This window comes from Pyxicephalus adspersus, chromosome 5, assembly GCF_032062135.1.
Source record: "Pyxicephalus adspersus chromosome 5, UCB_Pads_2.0, whole genome shotgun sequence".
Lineage (NCBI taxonomy): Eukaryota > Metazoa > Chordata > Amphibia > Anura > Pyxicephalidae > Pyxicephalus > Pyxicephalus adspersus.
In genome coordinates, this window is record NC_092862.1 from 31,629,103 (window position 1) to 31,650,420 (window position 21,318).

Genomic DNA, 21,318 nt, shown 5'->3' on the forward strand with positions numbered 1-21,318 from the left:
GGGGGCAGAGATCACAATCCCTGGTTCAGAAGCTGTAAGCTGCCATCAGAATCTTTATAACACAAGAAGAAATAACTTCCACAACAATTGCCTCAAAGTCTGATGCCAAGACACAGACAGCCAGGTTTTGGCAACAAAGAGATATGACTGTCTGGCAGAATGGACATAATAATGACAAAATATTGTGTTAAGTATTCCAGGAATGGAACTGCCTTAAGATGGCAACAATCAGACCCAAAATGCTCATATAGAAGCAAAGATGTCAGATGGCTCATCGACTGGAAAATTTGACATTCTCCTTTGGAAAGAACTTGCTGGCCTAGAATATGTCTGGGACCAACTCTAGATATTAAAAGCAATAGGGTTGAGTCATTGTTAACTTCAGGAACTATTGAAACATGTCAGATATCCACTAGGGCCCTAAAATTCTGTTCCTTCAAAAGAGGGGGTCCAATTTGCCCATAATGAGGACACATTACAATTGTAAGTGATCCAAACACTGAACCCCGCACCATGGTGAACACTTGAAGGTGCAAAGGACTGGCTTTGAGAATAAATGCAACGGCTGAGAAAAAGCTCATTTATCAGCAACTTGAGCAATTCAATATCAATTTCCACAAGCAAAAGCTTGAAAGCAACACCTGATGGATTTGGACTATAAATGTGCCATGAGCACCATCATGTAGGTAGACTCTACGCATGACAACAGGTACAGCCAGAGTGTCACTGCGTGTCTAAAACTAGACATGCACTGCACATGTGCAAGGTCAGAGTCTAGACCTATTAGTCTACAGATCCTGACCAGGAGCTAGCAAAAAAAAAAACAAAAAAAAAAACACTGGATCACTGGATTGGAGAAACCAGGGGTTGGAGGCAATTTTGTGTCCCTAAAGGTAGTGGAAATTCATCTGGGAATAAAGTACCACGTAGCTGTCAAAGCAGGAGCATCACAGAGTTTTTTTTTTTTTTAATGTGGACTGGACTGCCAGAAAGATGGCCACTGAAGTCGTGCGACATTACACCTCATAACATCAGCATTACCCCCTTTAAAATATAAAATGAGAAACCTCCCTGCATTTACCATAAGGGGCCCCACTCACAAAAAGTCTGAAGACAGAACAAAAGGCAACGCTAACTCAAAGCTAATGTATCCAAAGCCAGACTTAAAGTGCTCCAGTGGGGCTCAGTACCTGGGGGGTCGTTCTACACTTAGTGCATATATCTGATCTAGCAGAAGTCCATTTATAGTGACAGCAAAAGTCAAGACTGAGGAGAATTGTAAGGTGTAACTGCAAAACTGTTAAGAGCCCTTCAGCAGCTACATGGAGATGACTGTACATTGTATTCTGTTAATGCCACTGGATCAATAGGATGGCTAGGTAAGTAGCATTATCAGAATAAAGCATAATGAGACCGGCTGTATGTGAAATCAGAGCAATCATCTGTCATGGAATCATGCTTAACCCTTAAAAGGTGTGCATCTCACATTTTAAGTCACAGCCCATACAGAACGATTGCTTTCACAGACATAAGTCTCTTCACATTTCACAGTAATACAGGCACACAGAGCTATTCACAGTCATACCAAAATCTCAGCCGACAGACCACTTCTTTCAGTAAGGTAGTTTGCTTTAATAAAACCAGACACTGGTCAATATTTAAGACGTCAAAATGATAATAAAAATGTAAATCACAGAAGTCCGATAGTAATTTACAAGAAAAATTGGATATAGATACAGAGGTAGAAATTCGCTATACAATGTTTTCTAACTATATTTTACTTCAAGGCACAACTGTAAAATGTTTTCTATACAAAAAAACAAAACATAAAAAGTAGTTTTTTTCTTGTAGCACACTCACAAAAAGAAATCTTTACACCTATTTCACATGTACAAGTATAAGGAGAAGTAGTTGATACCTGTCTGCAAAACAGATTATGCAGGTTTACTTTTCAGCGTTAAGCAGTACATAACCATTTTGTGCAGGCTTACACCACCTTAACTGGAGCTTATTAACCACAATGGCAGACATTTTCAGAAGACTTAAAACTGTGTAAGTTTATGGTTAACTAGTGGCAATCACAGAGTCCTTTCTAAGGAAGAACCATAAGGCCTTCCTTATAATAAAATTAGCAATATTAAAGTGGACCATTCAGTAATTTTAAACCTGTGTTAATTAATTATTGACATACATCAAACAAATAACAAAGAATTGCATTAAAAAGCTCTGTAATTAAAGCATCAGTCTTTGACCTCAAATCAGGTACCTTTGCTGCAGGAAAAAAGCATTTCTTCTATCTCCTTTTCTTCAGTAGTCAAATTGAAGTACACTAAGGGTTTGTATAGGGGCATTGCTGTAAAAAAAATGCAATAAAATGCAAAATGTGAGAAAATGTTGTGTTGAATGTGCAAATATGTCTCACTAGGACCTACTGCATCCATAGAAACCCAACAAAGAGCAGCCTCAGATATGCCAGATTAATAAAAGGTAAGTAACGTGTAGGTGTAAAGGTCTGATGCAAGTTTGAAACACTGAAGTCACAATGGTGGAGGCTGCAGCAGGAGCTAATTTGCTAGCTTGATACAAAAAAAATTTCATAGACACAAAGCTTTACATGACTATGGCATCTCTGAGCTTTCCCAGCCCCAGAAATAGATGCCGACTCTGAATAATCACTTGTACAACAAATGGTGCTTTCCTTCAAAGAGGCAGATAAAGGAACTGACAGGGGTAATGCTCTGCAAGAGGTTTGAAATACCTGTGATACACTTGAGATTTACAGAGTTACCATATTAAAATATATCCGATACTTGGTCCACTTTAATAATGCAATCTAAAACCACTTAAGCAAAAAAAAAAACCAAAGCAACCAATAAAAATAATGGTAATGGAATGAAACATATTTTGTATGGATTGGTTAGTGTAATTTACAGCACAACACTGTGCCAGGGCATAAAATATTTCTGAAATTAAAATCCATATTGCCCAAAGCAAGTAGATGGCAGTAGTTTTTTTTAGTAGCGATTAGAGATGATGGCATGAATTACGTAGTTTTGCTACAGGAAATACATGCTTGTCTAATTTTCTGAACAAAGACACCCAACAAAATTGCTGTCCTTTACAGTGTACCCCAAGCATAATGCATCCAATGCCAGATTAGAAAAACGCATCATGTTATTAGCAAATAGGACTGTCTTAAAATATGGTTGGTGGAGTACAAGAGGTGGTTATATTCCTTTACATTATCTTTTCTTACAGCTGACCCAATGGAAAGAGGAATCTGAGGGGCTGCTATAGGCAACAGTCTTATTCTTTCCTTTGTGGTTAGAAGACCTTCAATTCTTAGAGAACCAGAATGGCAAGGATAAGATATTACCTTGCTAAGATAGAGGTAATGTTTAATACACAGCACCATCACATTCCTGGTTTTAAAAGTGACATCCAGTTGGCTGCTTTGGGGGAATGCTCTGGTTTTGCTCTATATTTCTTTGCTCCAGCCTTCATACAAAAATTGGACTTGCCGTGCATTACAATTTAAAGGGAAAAGAAAAAGGACATGCTGTCAAGCTGCAGATTTTTTTACAAACATTTTAATTTTATCTAGGTTTTATTGATCCTTTCTTATAAACAAGCTAATGTAACAGTGCATTTGTAGAAACTGCCTTTACTGTTTATTTACAGTAGCTCTACAGAAACAGTTTATTGCTACATTTAAGCTTATAGTAGGCCTTTACTTGGGTCACATTTTCAAATGCTTTTGCCAAATTTACAGTGTGTAAAACAAGAACTGAGGAACCAGTTACGAATTCAGAGTCCAGCCACAAGTTGAGATAAGTCGATCCATAGTGTAGAGAAAAAAAAATGTCCCATACATAAATCTGTTGCACAAGTGCCTTTCTCGAATCAGTCTTTAAATGTGTTGACTGTTCAACAATAAAAGAAGCAGTCTAATCACAAGACAAAAAAAAAGTTACACTAAATAATGAAGGAAAAATTATATTCCGTTTTTAGCTTCATTGTTATTTGTGGCTTGTTTCCGCTGAGCAATGAAGGGGTACATGCACTTGTCTGCTCCAAGGAACCTGTACATACAGACCACAGCTTCAAACGGAAGGATGCTGCAAAGACAAAAAAGGATTGCTCATCACCAAGTGAAATAAAGTATGTGTATTTAATAAGGCAGTGCACAAAACAACAAGATTTAACAACGTGAAGTGACCCATAACCAAAGTTTACTACAATACAAAGGATTAGGGATATCTGATTGGTGGCTATGGGTTAATGTATTTTGCACTGTCCTGAATACAAATTAACTAAAGCGCCCAAAAGCACTTTTGGGAAAAAAAAAAAAAAAAAAAAAAAAGATACACACAGATCACAAACCCTTAAGTGTCATGTAGTCAATTAAAAAATGCTACATAGGCAGGAAATAATGAAGGAGGTGAGGAAACATGGAGGTGTCTGCATGTATGTTCTGCATGCCAGCCATGCCAGTATTTTTCTCATGATATTTTTTCACTAAAGCACCCTTTAGCTCCAGTCTGGAAGTGATAGAATAAATGGCTGTCCTAATCTCTCCAACATTGGAGCTGAAGGTTGGTTTTACCTAAAGTTTGCTATACACATTGCACATCTGGGTAGTGTTTGGACAAGCTTGTCACTTTTTGCTAGGTTAAGCAATAAACTAATTTATGTAAATAAAAAGGAAAACAACCATGGTTGGACAATTTCTAGAAGTCTTTCATTCTTTGTTTCTAGTGAGCCTTGACCCCACTTGGTTTTCCCAGTCCATGTTCAAGTCATTTGTTCTGCTAGCAGATGCCTGTGGCATGCAATCCAACCACCTAGGAATTTGCTGGAAGAACAAATACCAGAAGTGCAAAATTTTTTCTTCCATACAGGCCAAATCTAGAGGGCGCAATAATATTTGTCAAATTTAACCCACAGTTGTCATATTAGGGTTAATAAAATTAGTTTACCCTGAATGTGCATTTGAATATATATAACTGCTATATTTTTTGAAAAATGCTGAATTTTTTGGGTTGATTTACTAAATAAATTCACTTCAGCAAATTAATCATCACTTGGAAAGGTAATGTTCACTTAAGCTTATTGAAGCTGATGAAAATTCACTTTGCAGGGATAACTTAAGGCAGCAATGAAAAGTATTTAGTTAGATCTGTTAGGGTATTAGCTTTCTTCCTCATTCCCATACAAGTCTATAGGAATGTAAAAGCTGCTTGGAGCAAGTTGATTTTAGTTAAGGGGAAAAAAAAAAAAAAAAAATCTATTCACTGGTAAAAACTACTCTTTTAAAAAGATTGGCACTTTTTTTCACACTGATCATTCTAACTGTCCAAAATTGCCCACAACTGGTCATAATTTTATGCTTTCTATAGATTTTTCAGCTGTAATTGAAATCCTTGAGACAGAGTGGAAAACTTTGGATTTCTCAGTGGGTTTTAAAGTGATCCTGTGTTTTGAAGAGCAAAGCAACTGGTTCATTGTACCACAGTCCTATTCTGTGCCACTTATCCCCCCCACTATGAGTTGTCAAATCTAGCTATAGACTCGGGAATGCACCAATTGGCTAGAAATGCGTCAAGGGACAAAAGTCCTTCGATATTTTAAATATTCCAAAATCATTCCTGAATCTACCTATTGCTTTGTGAAATGTTTTAAAGGAAAGCACTTCTTTATAGTGTTCAGCGACATGCTCGCTTTGAATTGTCCAGCAGAAACTATAGAAAAGATTTAGATTGAATCTCATCTTGAAACACTACATTTTTTTCTACAGACCATTTTGTAATCTGTATACAGGAGAGACCTGGATGGTCTATACTACATAACAGCTTTAAAAGCTTGTATTATTCTTGACAGGGTATCTAGGTCAGCAGCATGCCGGGTAAGCTGTCAATACTCATACAGACAAGTACAATGGAGTTTGGTAGAATAGTCATCAGTGCGGATAACCCAGTTACCTTTTCATGCAGGTCACAATATACATGAGACGTGGCGTACAGATCATCGGCTGGTCTGTAAGGATGGCTCGCATGGCCTGCTTCACACAGTAATCTGGTTTCAAGGGCGGGAGGAAAGGCTCAATTTCTTTCCTGAAAAGATAAATGTTTCAGTGAGTTTTATTTACACATTCCATCTCCAGGTCTGGCTCAATCCTTCATAACAGCATAGAATAATGAGGTGCACCTGGATGAAAGCTGGTTGGCCGCCCATTAGGCATTGTCTGGCTTTGCTCAGCAAAAGATATATTTCAAAATATTACATATAGATAAGAGCCCCTGCTAACCGATTTACAAAATGTAGATATGTGGTAAACCAATTCAAAATAAATTTAAAGCAACATATGCTTGGGAAGTGCAAGCTTAGATTGCAAAAGAACAATATTACTATTTAAACGAATAACCAAAATATATGGAAGCCTTTAAAATTCCTGTGCATTAGCTGTAAATAAGCTTTGGCTAAAGTTGAACAACTACTGGTTGCAGGGCAGTGAAGCTGAACATACTCTGCAGCAGTTTCACTCTCCTGAGTACAGGTATTAGGATCAGTATTTAATATGACTGCCATTAGAATTTGCCTTGTTCAGAATTGGGTTTAGTTTGGCTTTTATCTCACTCCTACCCCAATCCCAAATGGAAGATTGTGTTGAGAGTTTACACAACTGGATTTGTTTTCTACTACCAACTCAAGTCTATTAAAATGAATTCAATAGAAATGTGTAAGCCATTAATACAGATTGGCCAGATACAAATATTGGTTGCTCAGCTCAAAATAGGTTGCGCGCCTATTGAATGCCAGTGAATTTAGTAGTTGACTTCATTATTAAACAGTATTTACATAGCACCAACATATTACACAGCAATGTTCAATAGGCATCAATCTGCTTAATTGCTCTCATTCAGAGAGAGAGCAGAGGGACAAAGATGACTGCTTTTCTTTTGCTGTCCAACCATAGGGTGGGGAAGAGACGTCTGAAAATGCTTCAATAAAACATCAGGTCCACTACCCTGCTAGAGAGAGCAGTTAGCTAAACCGTGTACAGCTCAGGACTCATGGGCAGGAAATAAGAATCCTGCAACAGAATATTAAGTATTAAGCTGTCCACTTGGAGTTCAGGCTTGGGAGCTAACATTGAATATACAGGATTTTTCCTAGCAAGCTAAAACTTAAAAAAAAAAAAAAAAAAAAAAAAAACCAACACCCCATCTTCATCACCCTGTGTGTGGTTAACTTCGGTCAGTTCCTTTTAAGAAACTGTCCAGCAGCAATATACCCATTGACTACAGAAAATACTGGGGATTGGTAACATCATGGGAAGAAAGGGTTACAGCACTTCAGTGACATACATGTAGTGGTTTTGATTCACGTGCCAGCAATAAAACGCTTTACTTTCTATTAATATTCCAGAAGGTAGATGAACAGACATTACAACTACGTGAAGGACACAATATTGAAATGAAGCTATATGCACTAACCTGATTCTGCAACCCCGAAACATGCCTGTGTCCACCAGATAGGGACAAACCAAAGTAGTTTTAATCCCATCTTTGTCTGCAGCTTTCAGTTCATGGCTAAGAGACTCATGGAAACCCACAGCGCCGAACTTGCTAGCGCAGTAATCCTGTGTTGTAGAGAGAGGGAGATATACATTAAAATCCATGTATTGGCATCTAAAGATTTTAACTCATTTTAACTGAATAAAGGAGATAACATGTATAGCCACTAGTAAAGAGGTGTAAGATTTTAAATAAAACCCACAATCAAAATGTGGTATTGAGATACATTTTGTTTTTTTTACACAAGATCAGAACCTGTGTATGGGGTATGGTACCACACAACAGACACTAACCCTAAAATGGACTTTAGCCAATGAAAAGGATTTCCCTCCCCCACATGAATTATAAAACATGGACAATGGGAAACATGTGTAATGTACCAAACACCCCCAAACTAAATCCAAAATTGGTTGAGGAGATCAAAAGGAAAGGTGGTGATTGTTGGTACAATTTATAAACTATTAGACTGACCATGTGACACTACAGGGCGTTCATTAACACTGACACCGATTTTACAGAACTTACCTCTACACCTGCGGTGCTAAATAACCCCAGCGAGCTGGCCACGGTAACAATGTGCCCATGATTCATGTCCATCATTTTAGGAAGAAATGCCTTTGTGGTCTGGAAAAGAAACACCAAATGGAGTCAATACCTCATTTACACGATTATCTAAGACTCTGCAGGCAGAAAAAGGAAGATTAGCTAAACAACCGCTATCAATGCATTTACCATCTGTCAACTATACAACAATAGCAAGTGAAGTGACAGTGCCAATCAGCACAGTCCACAGCGTTCCATATAAACCAATTTTCTGGCACGGAACAAGCTGAAGCATACAGAGCAATGTTACAAGTAACAGAAAAACAAGTCTTTTGCAGTGCTTCTTCCCTTTGCATAAAGTGTAAAAAAATAAACGTCTGCTATAAATCTCCACCAATCTAGAGATGAACAGAAAAAAGCTCCATAATAGACTGATGCTGGACTTTTTTTTTTAATTTAAGAAGTTTTAAGACCTTTTTTCTGTCAATATAACATTTACAAAATATTGTTATTAAAAAAAATAAGGAAAGTCCTTAACACTTTATGCCAGACTCAGGGTCACTAGAAAAAGAAAAAAAAAAAAAAAACAGAACCAACATACCAAAGAGAATACTTTAATTAGGACTTGTTCACACCATAGCATACACATTAGCACATGTTTAAAGTACACAAGCTGGTATGTGGTTTTAAATTTCACTGCACTACTATGTATTCATTGGAGTTGTGTTGAGTTTTTAATCGCAGCACTGTATGCTATTAATGTGTGCTGCAGTGTTGCAATGCACTTCTCTGAAGGAAAATGCAACCTCTTAGGTTGTAAGCTCTTTGGAGCAGGGTCCTCCCCACCTGTGTCACTGTCTGTATTCGTCTGTCATTGCCAACCCATATTTAATGTACAGCACTGTGTAATATGTTGGCGCTATATAAATCCTGTTTAATAATAACATCCGATTTCAGCACACCGAATCTATAGCGCTTGACGCTGGGCAATGAAGCCATACTGGTATTAACAAGCCCTAATTTGTAGTACTACATTATACAACACTTAGGAGATGCAAAGAACAATGAAGCACTCAAAATATTACAAAAACAAAATTGGGCCAAAGTTAGATTAAAGTCAGATGACCCAGCAACGTGTTTCTGAATCATAGAAAAGCAAAGATGGAAAATAGGTCTATGGAAATAATCCACGATGGGCTGCAAAACAGAGTTCTATTTGAAGAATGTTTTAGTCTGGAACTTTCAATACTCACAAAAGCAGCCAATTAGCCAATCCAATTTTATTGTCATTGGGGTCTTCCAACCCCCGCAAAAACTGGAAACTCCCCTCCCACCCATCTCTATCACAGGGTTATTTATAAAAGAGGGGGAAATTTGCACAGGAAATTCATTTACATTTCCCTGTGTCTGGTGTTGCAGTAAAAACACACCGTTCCACACATCACCCATGAGGTGCATCAAGGCAGCCCATTCATTTTAAACAGTCTGTAAACAATAAGGAGCAAATTGAAAAATGGGTATGCAGTATTTTTCCCCCCAGCGTAACTAACCAAAATGCAGTTTTGTGGTGCATTGCAATGAACATGATTATTGGTTCTGCAACAAACTAACACTAAAGTGTTGCGGTAACACGCAGTTTATGTGCATAAATCGTACTTGCCTAGATCTTTACCTGTCTCATGTTTTACAAAGTGCAGAACCAGGATCATTACTTTGAGGTATATATTAAATATAAAATGATTCTTTTCAAGCTCTTTAAAAGGAATTGGCCAAAGCGATTTTACTGAAATGTTCTTCTGGCTAGGCCAAGAAAAACAGGTAGTTTTCGGGTCTCTTTGCACTTTTAAAAGATTTCCAAGTAATTCTTTGAAGCATTCTTAATTTCTGTCTAACAAGATTATCACTGCGTCCCCTGAAATCAAATCTGCTGTAATTTCTGACTTTGTTAGTGCCAACTGCTGAGCACAGAGTAATCATTGTAATTTAATCAACAAACTCCTGAGAACCATCTTGTGTTTGTTTAAGATCTAACAAAATTCTGTGATCGCGCCATGTCCTTCCTTCCAACACAGCTTCATTACAACATTTGCCAATTCAGAAACACAAAATGCTACAGAAGGGGGGGGGGGGCATATTGATAGATCTTATAATAAAATAAAACATTCACATAAAAAGTGACTTCCTTCAATATGTAAAAAAAAAATAAAATAAACATTTAAACAGGTTAATGGTGAATATGAGATCTGCTGCGACATTTAAAGATGACAATTTCAGTCTAAGCAGCCCCTCATGTCCTCTTTGCACAGTGGGCTTGCAGGTGTTAAGCAACTAATCCATGCTGGCTCCAATGCACAAAGCTGAGAGAAGGCAGTTGTACAGATAGCTGGCTGCCAAAGGCAGGATTAGCAAAGATCTCCAAAAGGTGTCCCCCCCCCCTCTTCTTCACAGGAAGCATTTAGACAATTTAACAAATTAAATCAAAAACTTGTCCATGAGTATACACTATGATGCAAAGTCAACTTTAAATAATGAGAGTCATCTGGTTTAGAAAGTTCCCCTCAGACCCTTGCAACTGGTTACTGCTCACACTTCAAAGTGGACCTTTCACTAAGTTTATGTAAACTGCCATTGCTGACCTGGTTCTGGAATATACTGGCGGCCCGATTGGTGTTCTGATCGTTTGTTACGAATACCTTTGGAAATAATACCAGAGAAGGAGCATAAGAAAAGGTGAACTGATAACTGTGACCCCATTATATGTATGCTGGTTTCCTGTGTGTGACAAACTACTGAGACCAAAAGATCAGCCTCATATCCAGGCAATTAGCATTCTTTAGAATGAGTTCAGCAATGGCAGCTTTTTCATTTTGAACAGAATTCCACTTGCTAATGTGCAATAAGAGCAACTTATTTATTTCAAATGAGCAGCCAACACACAAGAAAAATTGGACCTGGGTTATGTGTATATAAATATTTTACACACACTGCCCTGGACTTAGGTATGGGTCCACATTACCATTTTAAAAAATGGGTTTTTGTTTTTGCCTTCCTCTGGACCAACTATGTCCATAGGGTTTTATATCTGGGATATGAATATTTCCTCAGTGGTTTAACTTGATGGATTTATGTCTTCTTTCTACCTAACTTACCTAAATATTTTACATGTGATATATAGTGCAATACAGTTTAAAATGTATAGGAAGATGATGGTATTTAGGATTAGGAACATTTTTTATTGCTCTGAATATAGTGTCAATAAACAACCATGAAGCAGGTCTATAAATTAAAAAAAAAACAAAAAAAAAAACTGACTTGTTGAATAATAATCAACTGGATCACAGCAACCCAACCACAAGAGATTTAAGAGGTTTGCTAGGAATAATTGTTGAAACTTTTCTGCAATTGTAAAAAGTAGTTAAAATTCCATTGAAATATTTGTGTTTAGCTGGTATTATGATGTGTTTTATAATTATGGTACACAGACACAAAGCTTTCTCTCTATAGGACATCTCAAGGACTTGGCCTGACCACATGCAATCTGCTGAGTTTGGGATCACACAAACCATCAACTATCTATTAGGCACAAATGTGTGAAAGTGGACAAGCATTTACATGTCACTTCATAGCTTTAGTAATTGGTTCTCAACGTTCTTGTTTATGGCAAATTAACTTCTAACAGTCTAGCACTTCTTCCCACCCCTGCTCCAGAATTCTTTAGGGCTTTTCATGAAACACAACAGAGGAAAGGTTTAGCCACACAAAAGGCTGCCACAGCTGCAGTGTCAAGACAAATTAGGCAAAAGTAAAGCAAATGTGGAAAACAAGGAAATAACGTATTGGGAACTACTGCAGTGTCATAATTACATTTTAGGATAATGACTTTTACAGGCAGATTAGAAGGCTTTTATTTTCCTTCTTTTCAGCTTAACCCCTTGTGGAATGCATGTGGTAGTGGAGCGTCGGACATTTGTTCCCCAACCCCCACCACAGTATAGGAAGAGCCCGTCTCTGCATTGCACCTAGGTATGAAGCCGCCCAGGCTGATCATAACGCTGAACTCGGATGTGCCCGTTCAAACTATACATTATAATAATACGTAGGCACCAGCTATAGTGATGTTCTGTTGAGTGTAATGCAACTCGAGTATCAGACTTATGGACATAAAATGAATGTTTGCTTGATCCAGCAATTTACAATTCCACAAGCGAACATTTGTATATCCATAAGCTGTCCAATGGCTGAACCTGCTAGGATACTTCATTGGTTGACATGAATTTTCCAGACTGATCATGATTTACCTAAACTTGTTGCCCGACTATCCTCTATAAGCAAACACAATAAAAGTGGGGGATACCTGTACATTACACTTAATCAGAAGCGAAGGGCATTCAACTCCGAGTTCTGTCTGTTCTTCTGTGGCTTCCTAATGATCGCAGCATTATAAATAATTATATCATAGAACTCCAAAGCCAAATTATTTTCTCAAAGCTAAACTCCAAGAAGCTACGTAAACCCTAGGCAAGTAGAATCCTATATCGGAATGGTGTACCTGCCCAAGTATTTACAATTCTGCACAGCCAGGTATGTGATTCAAAAAGCAACTGGAGTGGAAAACCGCTCACCAAAAAGAAAATGAAGCCGCAATATGAGGCCACAAACCTGTTCATATATTCACTGTCGGCACAAGCACGGGACACGGCCCTATTGAAAGAAGAAACTCAGAGCCAATGTCAGAATTGTTTTATACTGTATTACAGAAAACATAAGAACATGGACTACTTTTACCAAGAATATATTGTTATTTTTGTTAAATAAGGGGGATCATTAAATATTGGTTGTAAGCGAAAGATTGGCTGCAACACAATGTCACCTCAAGTGTTCCACACAACCCAGAGCTATAGACTGTGCAGGCAACACCACCTGAGTGCTTCTGTCAGTGAACAGGCAGCCCTGAACTAGAAATATTGTGCTACTGCCAAGAAGTGACTAAGATAGCTGCTACTGGAGCCAAGGCATGCTTACAAGCAAGCATTATTCTATGACAAAATGCAAGAATAATGTAAAGCATCAGAAATGTGCAGATTGGATATGCTACAGAAGGCCAGCTATGACCTAAGAGCTCCATAAATAAAAACGAATGGAAGGGGAATGGATGAAACAACTTTAAATGAGCAAGCTAAACCATCTATTCTTCCACAGCAGAGATATTTTCCTAAAGGAGAACTCTATCAATGAATAAAGAATGGACTTAAGGGGTGCTGAAAACCAAAACTAGGCATTACCAGCATCAAAACCTGTGGTTATGTGACACCAGCACACCCCGTCCTTATCAAGTAGATTTGACCCAAGCATTACAGCACAACGTGCAGCTGCTGGGAGAAAACAATTCACTGTATGAAATAAACTAGTTACCACTGAAATTGGCTGCCTCCGTCCTACAGATGGCTCTCGTCACTAGAGGTGCTAGATGACATCAAGAGATGCTTGTAGACATCTGTTCTTTGCCCAGTGGAGCACATTCATTGTATTTCACAAATTTACGTCAATTTCCTTTCATTTGGGAGAATGCAGCCCTTAAAGGCCATTGCTACAAGTGCCATATGTTTTGCAGTCATGGGACAAAATCTGGGGAAAAGATCAATTATTGCACAGCAATTTCAGCTCATAAAAATGTTGCCCCTTTATCAGTAATAAATATCTCAGGCTTATTTAAAAGTTTAATAAAAACCAAGTAAACCCTGCAGCTTGTAAAGAAAGGGGAAGTAGGCCGTTTGCTATTCACAGTCATTAAAACTACATCAATAAGTATTCTTACAGCAAAACTGCTCAACTGTGAAATACATGCACTGTAGTATATTGTTAAACATAGAAGGTCAGAACAAGGGAAACAGCAGATTGCTTTAAAGGCGGACTGGTGGTTCATTAAATGCTCAGCTCTGTGGTTCCAATGGGCCCCCCTTTAGGGTAAAGGGTCACTGCCTATTTTATTGTATTTTCTGAATATAAACATCATTCTGCTGAAACTCTCACACATTCCACCATAGCATGGGTGCAACTTAGAATAAATTCAGACACTTGAGTGACCGCTCACTTCCAAGCGCACTTCCCAAGGCATGCTATATGTAACAGATAGTGAATGAGGATTTGTGACTGTTTTGTACTGGTTGTAAAGCATCACAAGATCTGCTCTCCTGTGGTTATACCCCAAACCACTGTGAAACTGGGTTCAACTGCAAATGCTTTTAAAACCGCTCCTGTTTGGTTATTCAATAATAACCAAGGTATATGGGGTAAGGGGATGATAAAGACAGCTTGGCTATCAAACTAGTCTGAACTTGGGCTCAGCCATTTATCAATATTTTTTTTTAAAGCCTTAGAGTGTCTCTATTTCTACACCACCACCCCCCATACCAATAAGGACAAAAGCCTTGGAAAAAAAAATAGCAGTGGCAACACAGTGTATCATAGTGCTTTTAAGAACAGCATTGACTAGTCTGTAATACAGCTCCTGCACAAAGGGAAAGTTTTGAATTAGATTACAGCACAGATCTTGATGAAATGCACAGCAGACCCCACATTTCAAGTAAGTATACACATGACTCTTGTATTTGGACAAATTTAAATACTCACAGGTTTACATTAACGTCCGTGTTCTCTCCAGCCCCACTGGGCTGGGCGCACCACCCGGCACTATTTAGTAACCACCTGGCTGTTTTTTGGGTGGCACAGTACGCCTGCCCACATGGAGCACAAGAGGGAGCCTGCAACTCATACAGAGCTACTGGAATGTGTCTAAACTGGCCGGTATTCTCTATGACTGGACACCTGTAAGCCAGCCTATGGTTGTTGGAGAACTGGGTGCCAAGTAGCTAAAGAATAATTTTGTTCTTTGAGGTTTACTATGCGATTTGCATTCAAAAAGTAGGGTGGGATAGGACATTTATAATGTTAGTTACCTTTGATGAATATGGGTTATTGCTGTCTGCTGCACACCTGTTTTACTGATATCTGTACAAGGACTATACCCCCTACTATACTATTACCCCCTTTTCCCATGTAAGCAGGTACTAACAACTGTCACACATACTTGGAGAAATTCTAACATGTAGTCAAGATTTCTGCAGAAGACTGTCCCAAGAAAACAGTAAAGTATATGTAAACTCATTTGGTCGCTTAAACATACTGTTGAAAACTTATTGATTCAGTTACCTAGTAAGCAGATATTTTCATGTACACTCCTTCTCTGCTGAACTGTTATTAGTTAGCATGGTCCCCATTTCTAAATTACAAAACTCCCCTATGTTTTGGAGATGGGGCTGTATACTGTAGTCCCAACAGGGCCTGTCCAAGGAGGAGAACATTGCTCCCTAATGGATACAGTAAATGTTGTCACCCTAAGACAGTTTGTGTGTTATTGGAAAGATCGCCAAGTAAAAATACAGCTAAAGAAAACTAATGCAGCCACTGTATTCAAAGACTGCAATACAGTACATTTGTTTCTAGGCTATAGTTACCTTTTTAGGACTTTTAAACCTGGATTCAAGACAACCACTAAAATTATTACTATGGTGGTAAAAATACAGAACTGTAACAAAGCTGCAGTTTTCAGCCTATATATCGGTGTGTCAGTATATTATCAGCTCACCAACTTCCATCACGTTTCACTATACCCAGTTTGTAAATTACGGTCGGGCTTGCAGCCTGCTGTACCATTCTAGTCTTAACCTGCCTGAAAACTAATTGAATCAAAAATAACCTTTGACATATTCTCAGAAATTCAGACAATATGCTCTTTTCTACATGTCACCATCTTTCATTCATTCAAAAGGTGGAACAAAGACAATGCAGTGCTGAAAATGACAAGCTCTCCAAGTCTCAAGGATGCCTGGGAGAGCAGACATCCCAAGGCTGGACAAACCCCTTTCATTTGCGGCATGAATTTTCCATTGAAGTCAATAAAAAGACGTCAAGACATGAATTAGGTTTTGGGTCATCACGATCAAAAATGCATCATGGTGGGCACTGATGCATGCTATAATGTGTGACATTCAATACAAAGCGCATTGCAACGTCGAAATGCATTTTCATTGTTGTCAACAAAAAAAGCATCCGTGGAAAAAATGCAAAGAAAGAAGGCCTGGATTTCAGATTCAAGGTTTTACCAGAAATTTCTAATAAATTGGAATAAAATCACTTTGTAATGACACAACCTTCCATCTCCAACACAAATCCAGCAAACATCAGGCTGAACCATGTTCTACGGTAAAGAACGTCAAAAATCAACACATTCTACTTATCCAATACCATCATTAAACACAGGGGGTAGCACAATAAAAGCCCATTATTGTTAAATATCACAATAAATATTAAAACGGAGCTCAGTCAAAATGTGGTAATCTCCTGCTATGTGTGCAAACCACAGTGCAGATAAGTTCCGAGCCAGGCTTTTCTCCAAGCATACCTGTGTGAATCATTCTACAATCTGCTCTATAGTATATGTTAGTCATCCTAGCATCGGGTTCTTCACACATGGATCAAACAGGGTGAAGAGCCGCACCAGGGGCTGGTATGGAACACTTTGCAATAATAAAATGTTATATATATTTTTTTTTTTATTTACACAAATACATACACACACACCAGATAACTCATGTGACCTCCCAGCTCTAAAGCAGAAAAACCTGTATAGAAAACCCATTGGGAAGAAAAGTTAAACAAAAAACAGTCAGGACTGGCTCACATTAGTTCTCAATAATCATTTGCTATTAGCTGGCAAATGTTTTAATTTTTCAGATTTGCTGAATCACCCAGGTTCTCCCATGATAGTCTATCTTCTCCAGTCATGAAGGGCTTTAATAAATCAGGCCCATTATGTTAAAGTAGCCCATACATTTAAATGAGCTGTTCAATGAAGCTATTTGCACACAAATACGGTGCATGGTAATGATAATAGACTTTGCACTGGTAGAGTGCACTTGAGGTTCTATTAACAATGAATAGCTACTCATTGTGTTAAGGCATCACACCATTGTGAATGGGCCCTTGTGCACCGTTGAGTTTAGAGAGTGAATGTAAAAGCAGTATGAGCTTTGGCAGTTTATTGAACCCTGCTGCCAGACCTTGGATGACCTCTAACCTCTGACCTAAAAATAAAAAGGTATATGGATGTATGCAGGAGACAAAAAGGATCTACAATAGATATTTATGTAATAACTTTCCAGCATAAAAAAATTGGAGGGATTCTTAGATCATTAGATTCATGAAAAAAATCTAAAGGTTTAATTTTTAACCAGAGTTTTAAGGAATACAGCAGAGTTGACTTCATACCCCACATGAACTAGAGGATGGTATTCTAACCACAGCTGTATAAGGCATTCTTCCCACTGGTCAACAATGTAAAGACCTGAACATAATTTTAGGTAAAAAAAAAAAAAAAAAAGTTGATGTGGTGTGCGGACCCTTCCACTCGAGTTCTGCAGACACTAAATATAAATGATAGAGATATAAACCAGTGTTTTTTTTCCTTGGTTTTCCATAACTTTATGTTTATGTAAAGACAAAACTAGGTTGTGGATAAAATGAAGAAGAGTTTGACCACCCAATATTTTTTTTTTTTTATTGTTGTCCATGTCCCCTCCTATTGTATGTTACTTCCCCCACTTCCTAGATTGTAAGCTCTTCGGGGCAGGGTCCTCTCCTCCTGTCACTGTCTGTATCTGTATCTGTCTGTCATTTGCCATTTGCAACCCCTATTTAATGTACAGCGCTGCATATTATGTTAGCGCTATATAAATCCTGTTTAAAAATAAGCCCTCCTTGAAGAGATTTCACCCCCTTCATTAGTCCTGGTGTCTGACCAGTGTCACCAATACAAAAAATGAGAGGAAATCCAAACATTTTGAGTTTTTGCCAGAACATCACTTACAATTGCAGAAACTTTTTTTCAGAAAAAAAAAATCTAAAGAATACAGCACCGATATCAGACAAAACGAGACCTCCTTAAATAATGATGGCTTAGATTTTGGAGTCATGATACCAATATTTGTTAAAAAAATATTTGTTACTGTACAAACAAGTACAGTAAAATTGGTTATAGTAGTATATCAATATACTACTATAATGCATAAAACACACAAAGATTTTATACTGATCCTTACCCAGAAGTGTGCATGGCAATTTACCATCATAGTCCGTTCAATCAGCTCATCTGGACACTCTAGGAGATGGTGTCCCGAGACCACTCCAGCGTTATTGAGCAGCAGAAAGATATCTCCTACTTCCCGTCGGACCTTTTCAGCCGTTGAGTAGACACTCTCTCGCTTGCCTACATCACAAGTGTATGTGTACACCTGGAGATTGGAGCATGGCAGCACTTCTTCCTCAACTGGATTGCCTGCTGTTAAGAATAAAAAAAAAAAAGAAAAAAAAGAATGTTAGTGTACAATATAAATGAGAAATCTCAAATTTATGCCAGCAAGAAGAATGTTAATCCATCGCTGCACAAGTGTTCATTCATCAAAGCTACTACACTATTTACTTTACTAGACCGCCGCTCATATCAGCAAGTCAACGCCTCTGACGTCATTTGGACCAGCGCATGTAATATAAAAATATGCAGCTTTAAACATAATACTAATAACAGATGTAGAGGGCATTTATTTATGCAAAAGGGAATGGGACCTCATCCAAAACAAACTGGGACTGTACTTTGATCATAAATAGGACAATACGTAGCCAAACAGTTTTACAGCTTTGAGGCAAATGTGTTGTGTAACAGACCAGCAGAGCTGAATAATGAAAGTCGTACTGTATATCAAAGAGGTTAACCATTTATGAATGCCAGTGCTCCAGACAGCCCGACCTAGACCGGAGGACACCTGCAATCCAGTAACACCGGATCACTGATGTGCAATTTACATACAACCTTTGTTTGGTCTGCAAGTCTTTTACATTTGGAAAGCCCACTCTGCATACAAATAGGTGTACGGCCAGCCCTCTCTACATTCTCTTTTTGATCAATTGTTCTACACATCAACCTTTTTATAGAAATGCATGGCTCGTAAAAACCGCAGGATTTGTAAAATGGACTAAATACTTAATTATTTGATATGAATGTATTATAGATTTCAGAAGATGCAGCCACATTACATTTTGGCTGATCTTATACAAGGTGCACACCGGTCTGATAATACAATTAATGCTGGATACAAGTGTATATAAAACTTTAAAAATGCAACGCATTATGGAAAGGAATGAATCAGCCATGTGAGTGGCATAGTGAGTGTACAATTCCTGCAGTCTGAGAGTAGCACAGATTCCCCACTGAAGCTACAGGTTACATTACTACAAACTATGGAATACAATGTTGCCACTGCTATGGTCCGCATGCAGAGATAACCGATTTACTGTACATGGAAAAAAAATGGATCTCATGGAGGCAGAAAAGTGGACAATAGAGTCCTGGGCACACTGTGCATGATGGGTTTAGATAACACAAAGCCAGGTCTAGCAGAGTTGGTAAAAGTTGTGTAATCAGTTCCTTGACAATGCCGACATCTGCCCTATGGCACAGCATTGATGATGCCAGAAGCCGGACAATGGCACAGTGCAGATTGTGCCATGGGTCTGAGCCTGACTGTGCTAAAAGCTAGATCCTGGCAGTTGGCTACCAATATGGCCCAGACTGAATTTTAGGTCAGATCTGTGCCATAGGTTGGATCCAAGCATTGTGGGGGCACCAGTTACAAAACTTACAGACCTTCAATAACTCTGCTAGAGCAACTTAAGCATCTATGGCACAGCCTGGTCAATAGCAGGATTATTATATATGGCACAACAGGGCAATGCCAGTATCCGATCATTCAAACAGCCAGGCCAGTGTCTGATCACTGGCACTGCCCAGACATTGCCAATATCTGAATACAGGGACAGATCTGGCCATGCCAGTATTTGATCATTGACATTGCTCAGGTATAGCTGGTATATGATTCCTGGCACAGATCTGGCATTGCCGGTATATAATTATTGGCACTGCCGGTCTATAATCCCTGGCACAGATCTGGCATTGCCAGTATATGATCATTGGCATTGCCAGTCTATGATCCCTAGCACAGATCTGGCATTGCCAGTATATGATCACTGGCATTGCCAATATATGGTCCCTGGCACAGGTCTGGCATTGCCAGTCTATGATCTATACCCAGCTGCCCTGTGCCCAGCCTGGCTCACTCACCCCGCACGGCGTCCTCGGCTTCCAGTTCCCGGTAGATCTGGCGCACCATGCCCGCCGTCTCCTCGTTGCTGTCGGTGTTGATGTCCCATAGGACGAGCTGTGCTCGGCGCCGAGCGAACTCCAGAGCGAATAGCCGGCCGAGTCCGCTGCCAGCCCCGGTGATCAGGCACACCTGGCCGGACACACTCTTCTCCTTGGGGCGCACCAACCACTTGGCCCCGGCCAGCACGAAGGCCCACAGAACCTTAAAAGTGACGACGAAGAACTCCAGCACTATATTCATATTCCAGCCGGGGGTGCTCCTCCAGAGCCGGGCACAGATGACGGAGGAGGCTGCGGGGATGGCACAGAGTCGGCAGGAACTTATTGCAGGATGAGAGCGAGGCTCACAGTCCCTCTACCCATGTCCCGTACACGGAGCTCTGTGCTGAGAATGAAGCCCGGTCCCTCCTGTCTGACTAATGAGGATCGCGATATCCCGGGTAATGGAGCTGTAATGCTGGGGGCCTGCACACTGCATGGTGCTCCCCGGGACCGCGCTATATACCCGGGCACCGGCCAGGAGGTATCACACGCCCCGCCCGCACACAGGAGTGGGAGGAGCAACCAGAGACGGGCGGAGCTAACATCACATGCAGCCTGAGGGGGAGGAGGAGCTCTAATCTAGCGCCCACATCCACTACTACAGCCAGCCCAGTGATACCTCAGCCTGAGAGCTGAGGGGAGCTCCACTGACTAACATGTCTGATAGTGTACATTGTCAAGTCCCCATAATACACAATAAATCACAGCTGTGTCCAATATATAACAATGCTGTCACCACAATCAGTTATCATACAGGCCGTACCGCGCAGGACAGTCTTCTGTGTAATGTGGCCTCTGCGATTCGGATACCATAAATCTGATTCTAAAATACAGAAATATTCCTAGGCCAAAATGTTTGTAAGTTGCCATGAGTGAAAGTCT

At 39.3% G+C, this 21,318-nt stretch overlaps 1 protein-coding gene across 1 annotated transcript; it reads right to left on the bottom strand.

Annotated features, from left to right (window-relative positions):
• Window positions 1–1,608: 1,608 nt before the first annotated feature.
• On the bottom strand, window positions 1,609–20,922 carry RDH10 (retinol dehydrogenase 10). Its single transcript, XM_072411055.1, has 6 exons — window positions 20,353–20,922; window positions 18,278–18,516; window positions 8,103–8,201; window positions 7,497–7,642; window positions 5,982–6,113; window positions 1,609–4,118 (listed from the first exon to the last, which is right to left on the bottom strand). Exons 1-6 carry the CDS (start codon window positions 20,633–20,635, stop codon window positions 3,995–3,997), a joined length of 1,023 nt encoding a protein of 340 aa, XP_072267156.1. The 5' UTR covers window positions 20,636–20,922; the 3' UTR covers window positions 1,609–3,994.
• Window positions 20,923–21,318: the final 396 nt, after the last annotated feature.

Bases quoted from the DNA above. Each gene is read 5' to 3' on its own strand.
- RDH10 (XM_072411055.1), bottom strand. From the start codon at position 20,635: ATGAATATAGTGCTGGAGTTCTTCGTCGTCACTTTTAAGGTTCTGTGG. The intron at 7,643-8,102 runs GTAAGTTCTGTA...TCTACAACACAG, and splicing joins TTAGCACCGCAGGTGTAGAG to GATTACTGCGCTAGCAAGTT. The intron at 4,119-5,981 runs GTAACTGGGTTA...TTGTCTTTGCAG, and splicing joins ATTGTGACCTGCATGAAAAG to CATCCTTCCGTTTGAAGCTG.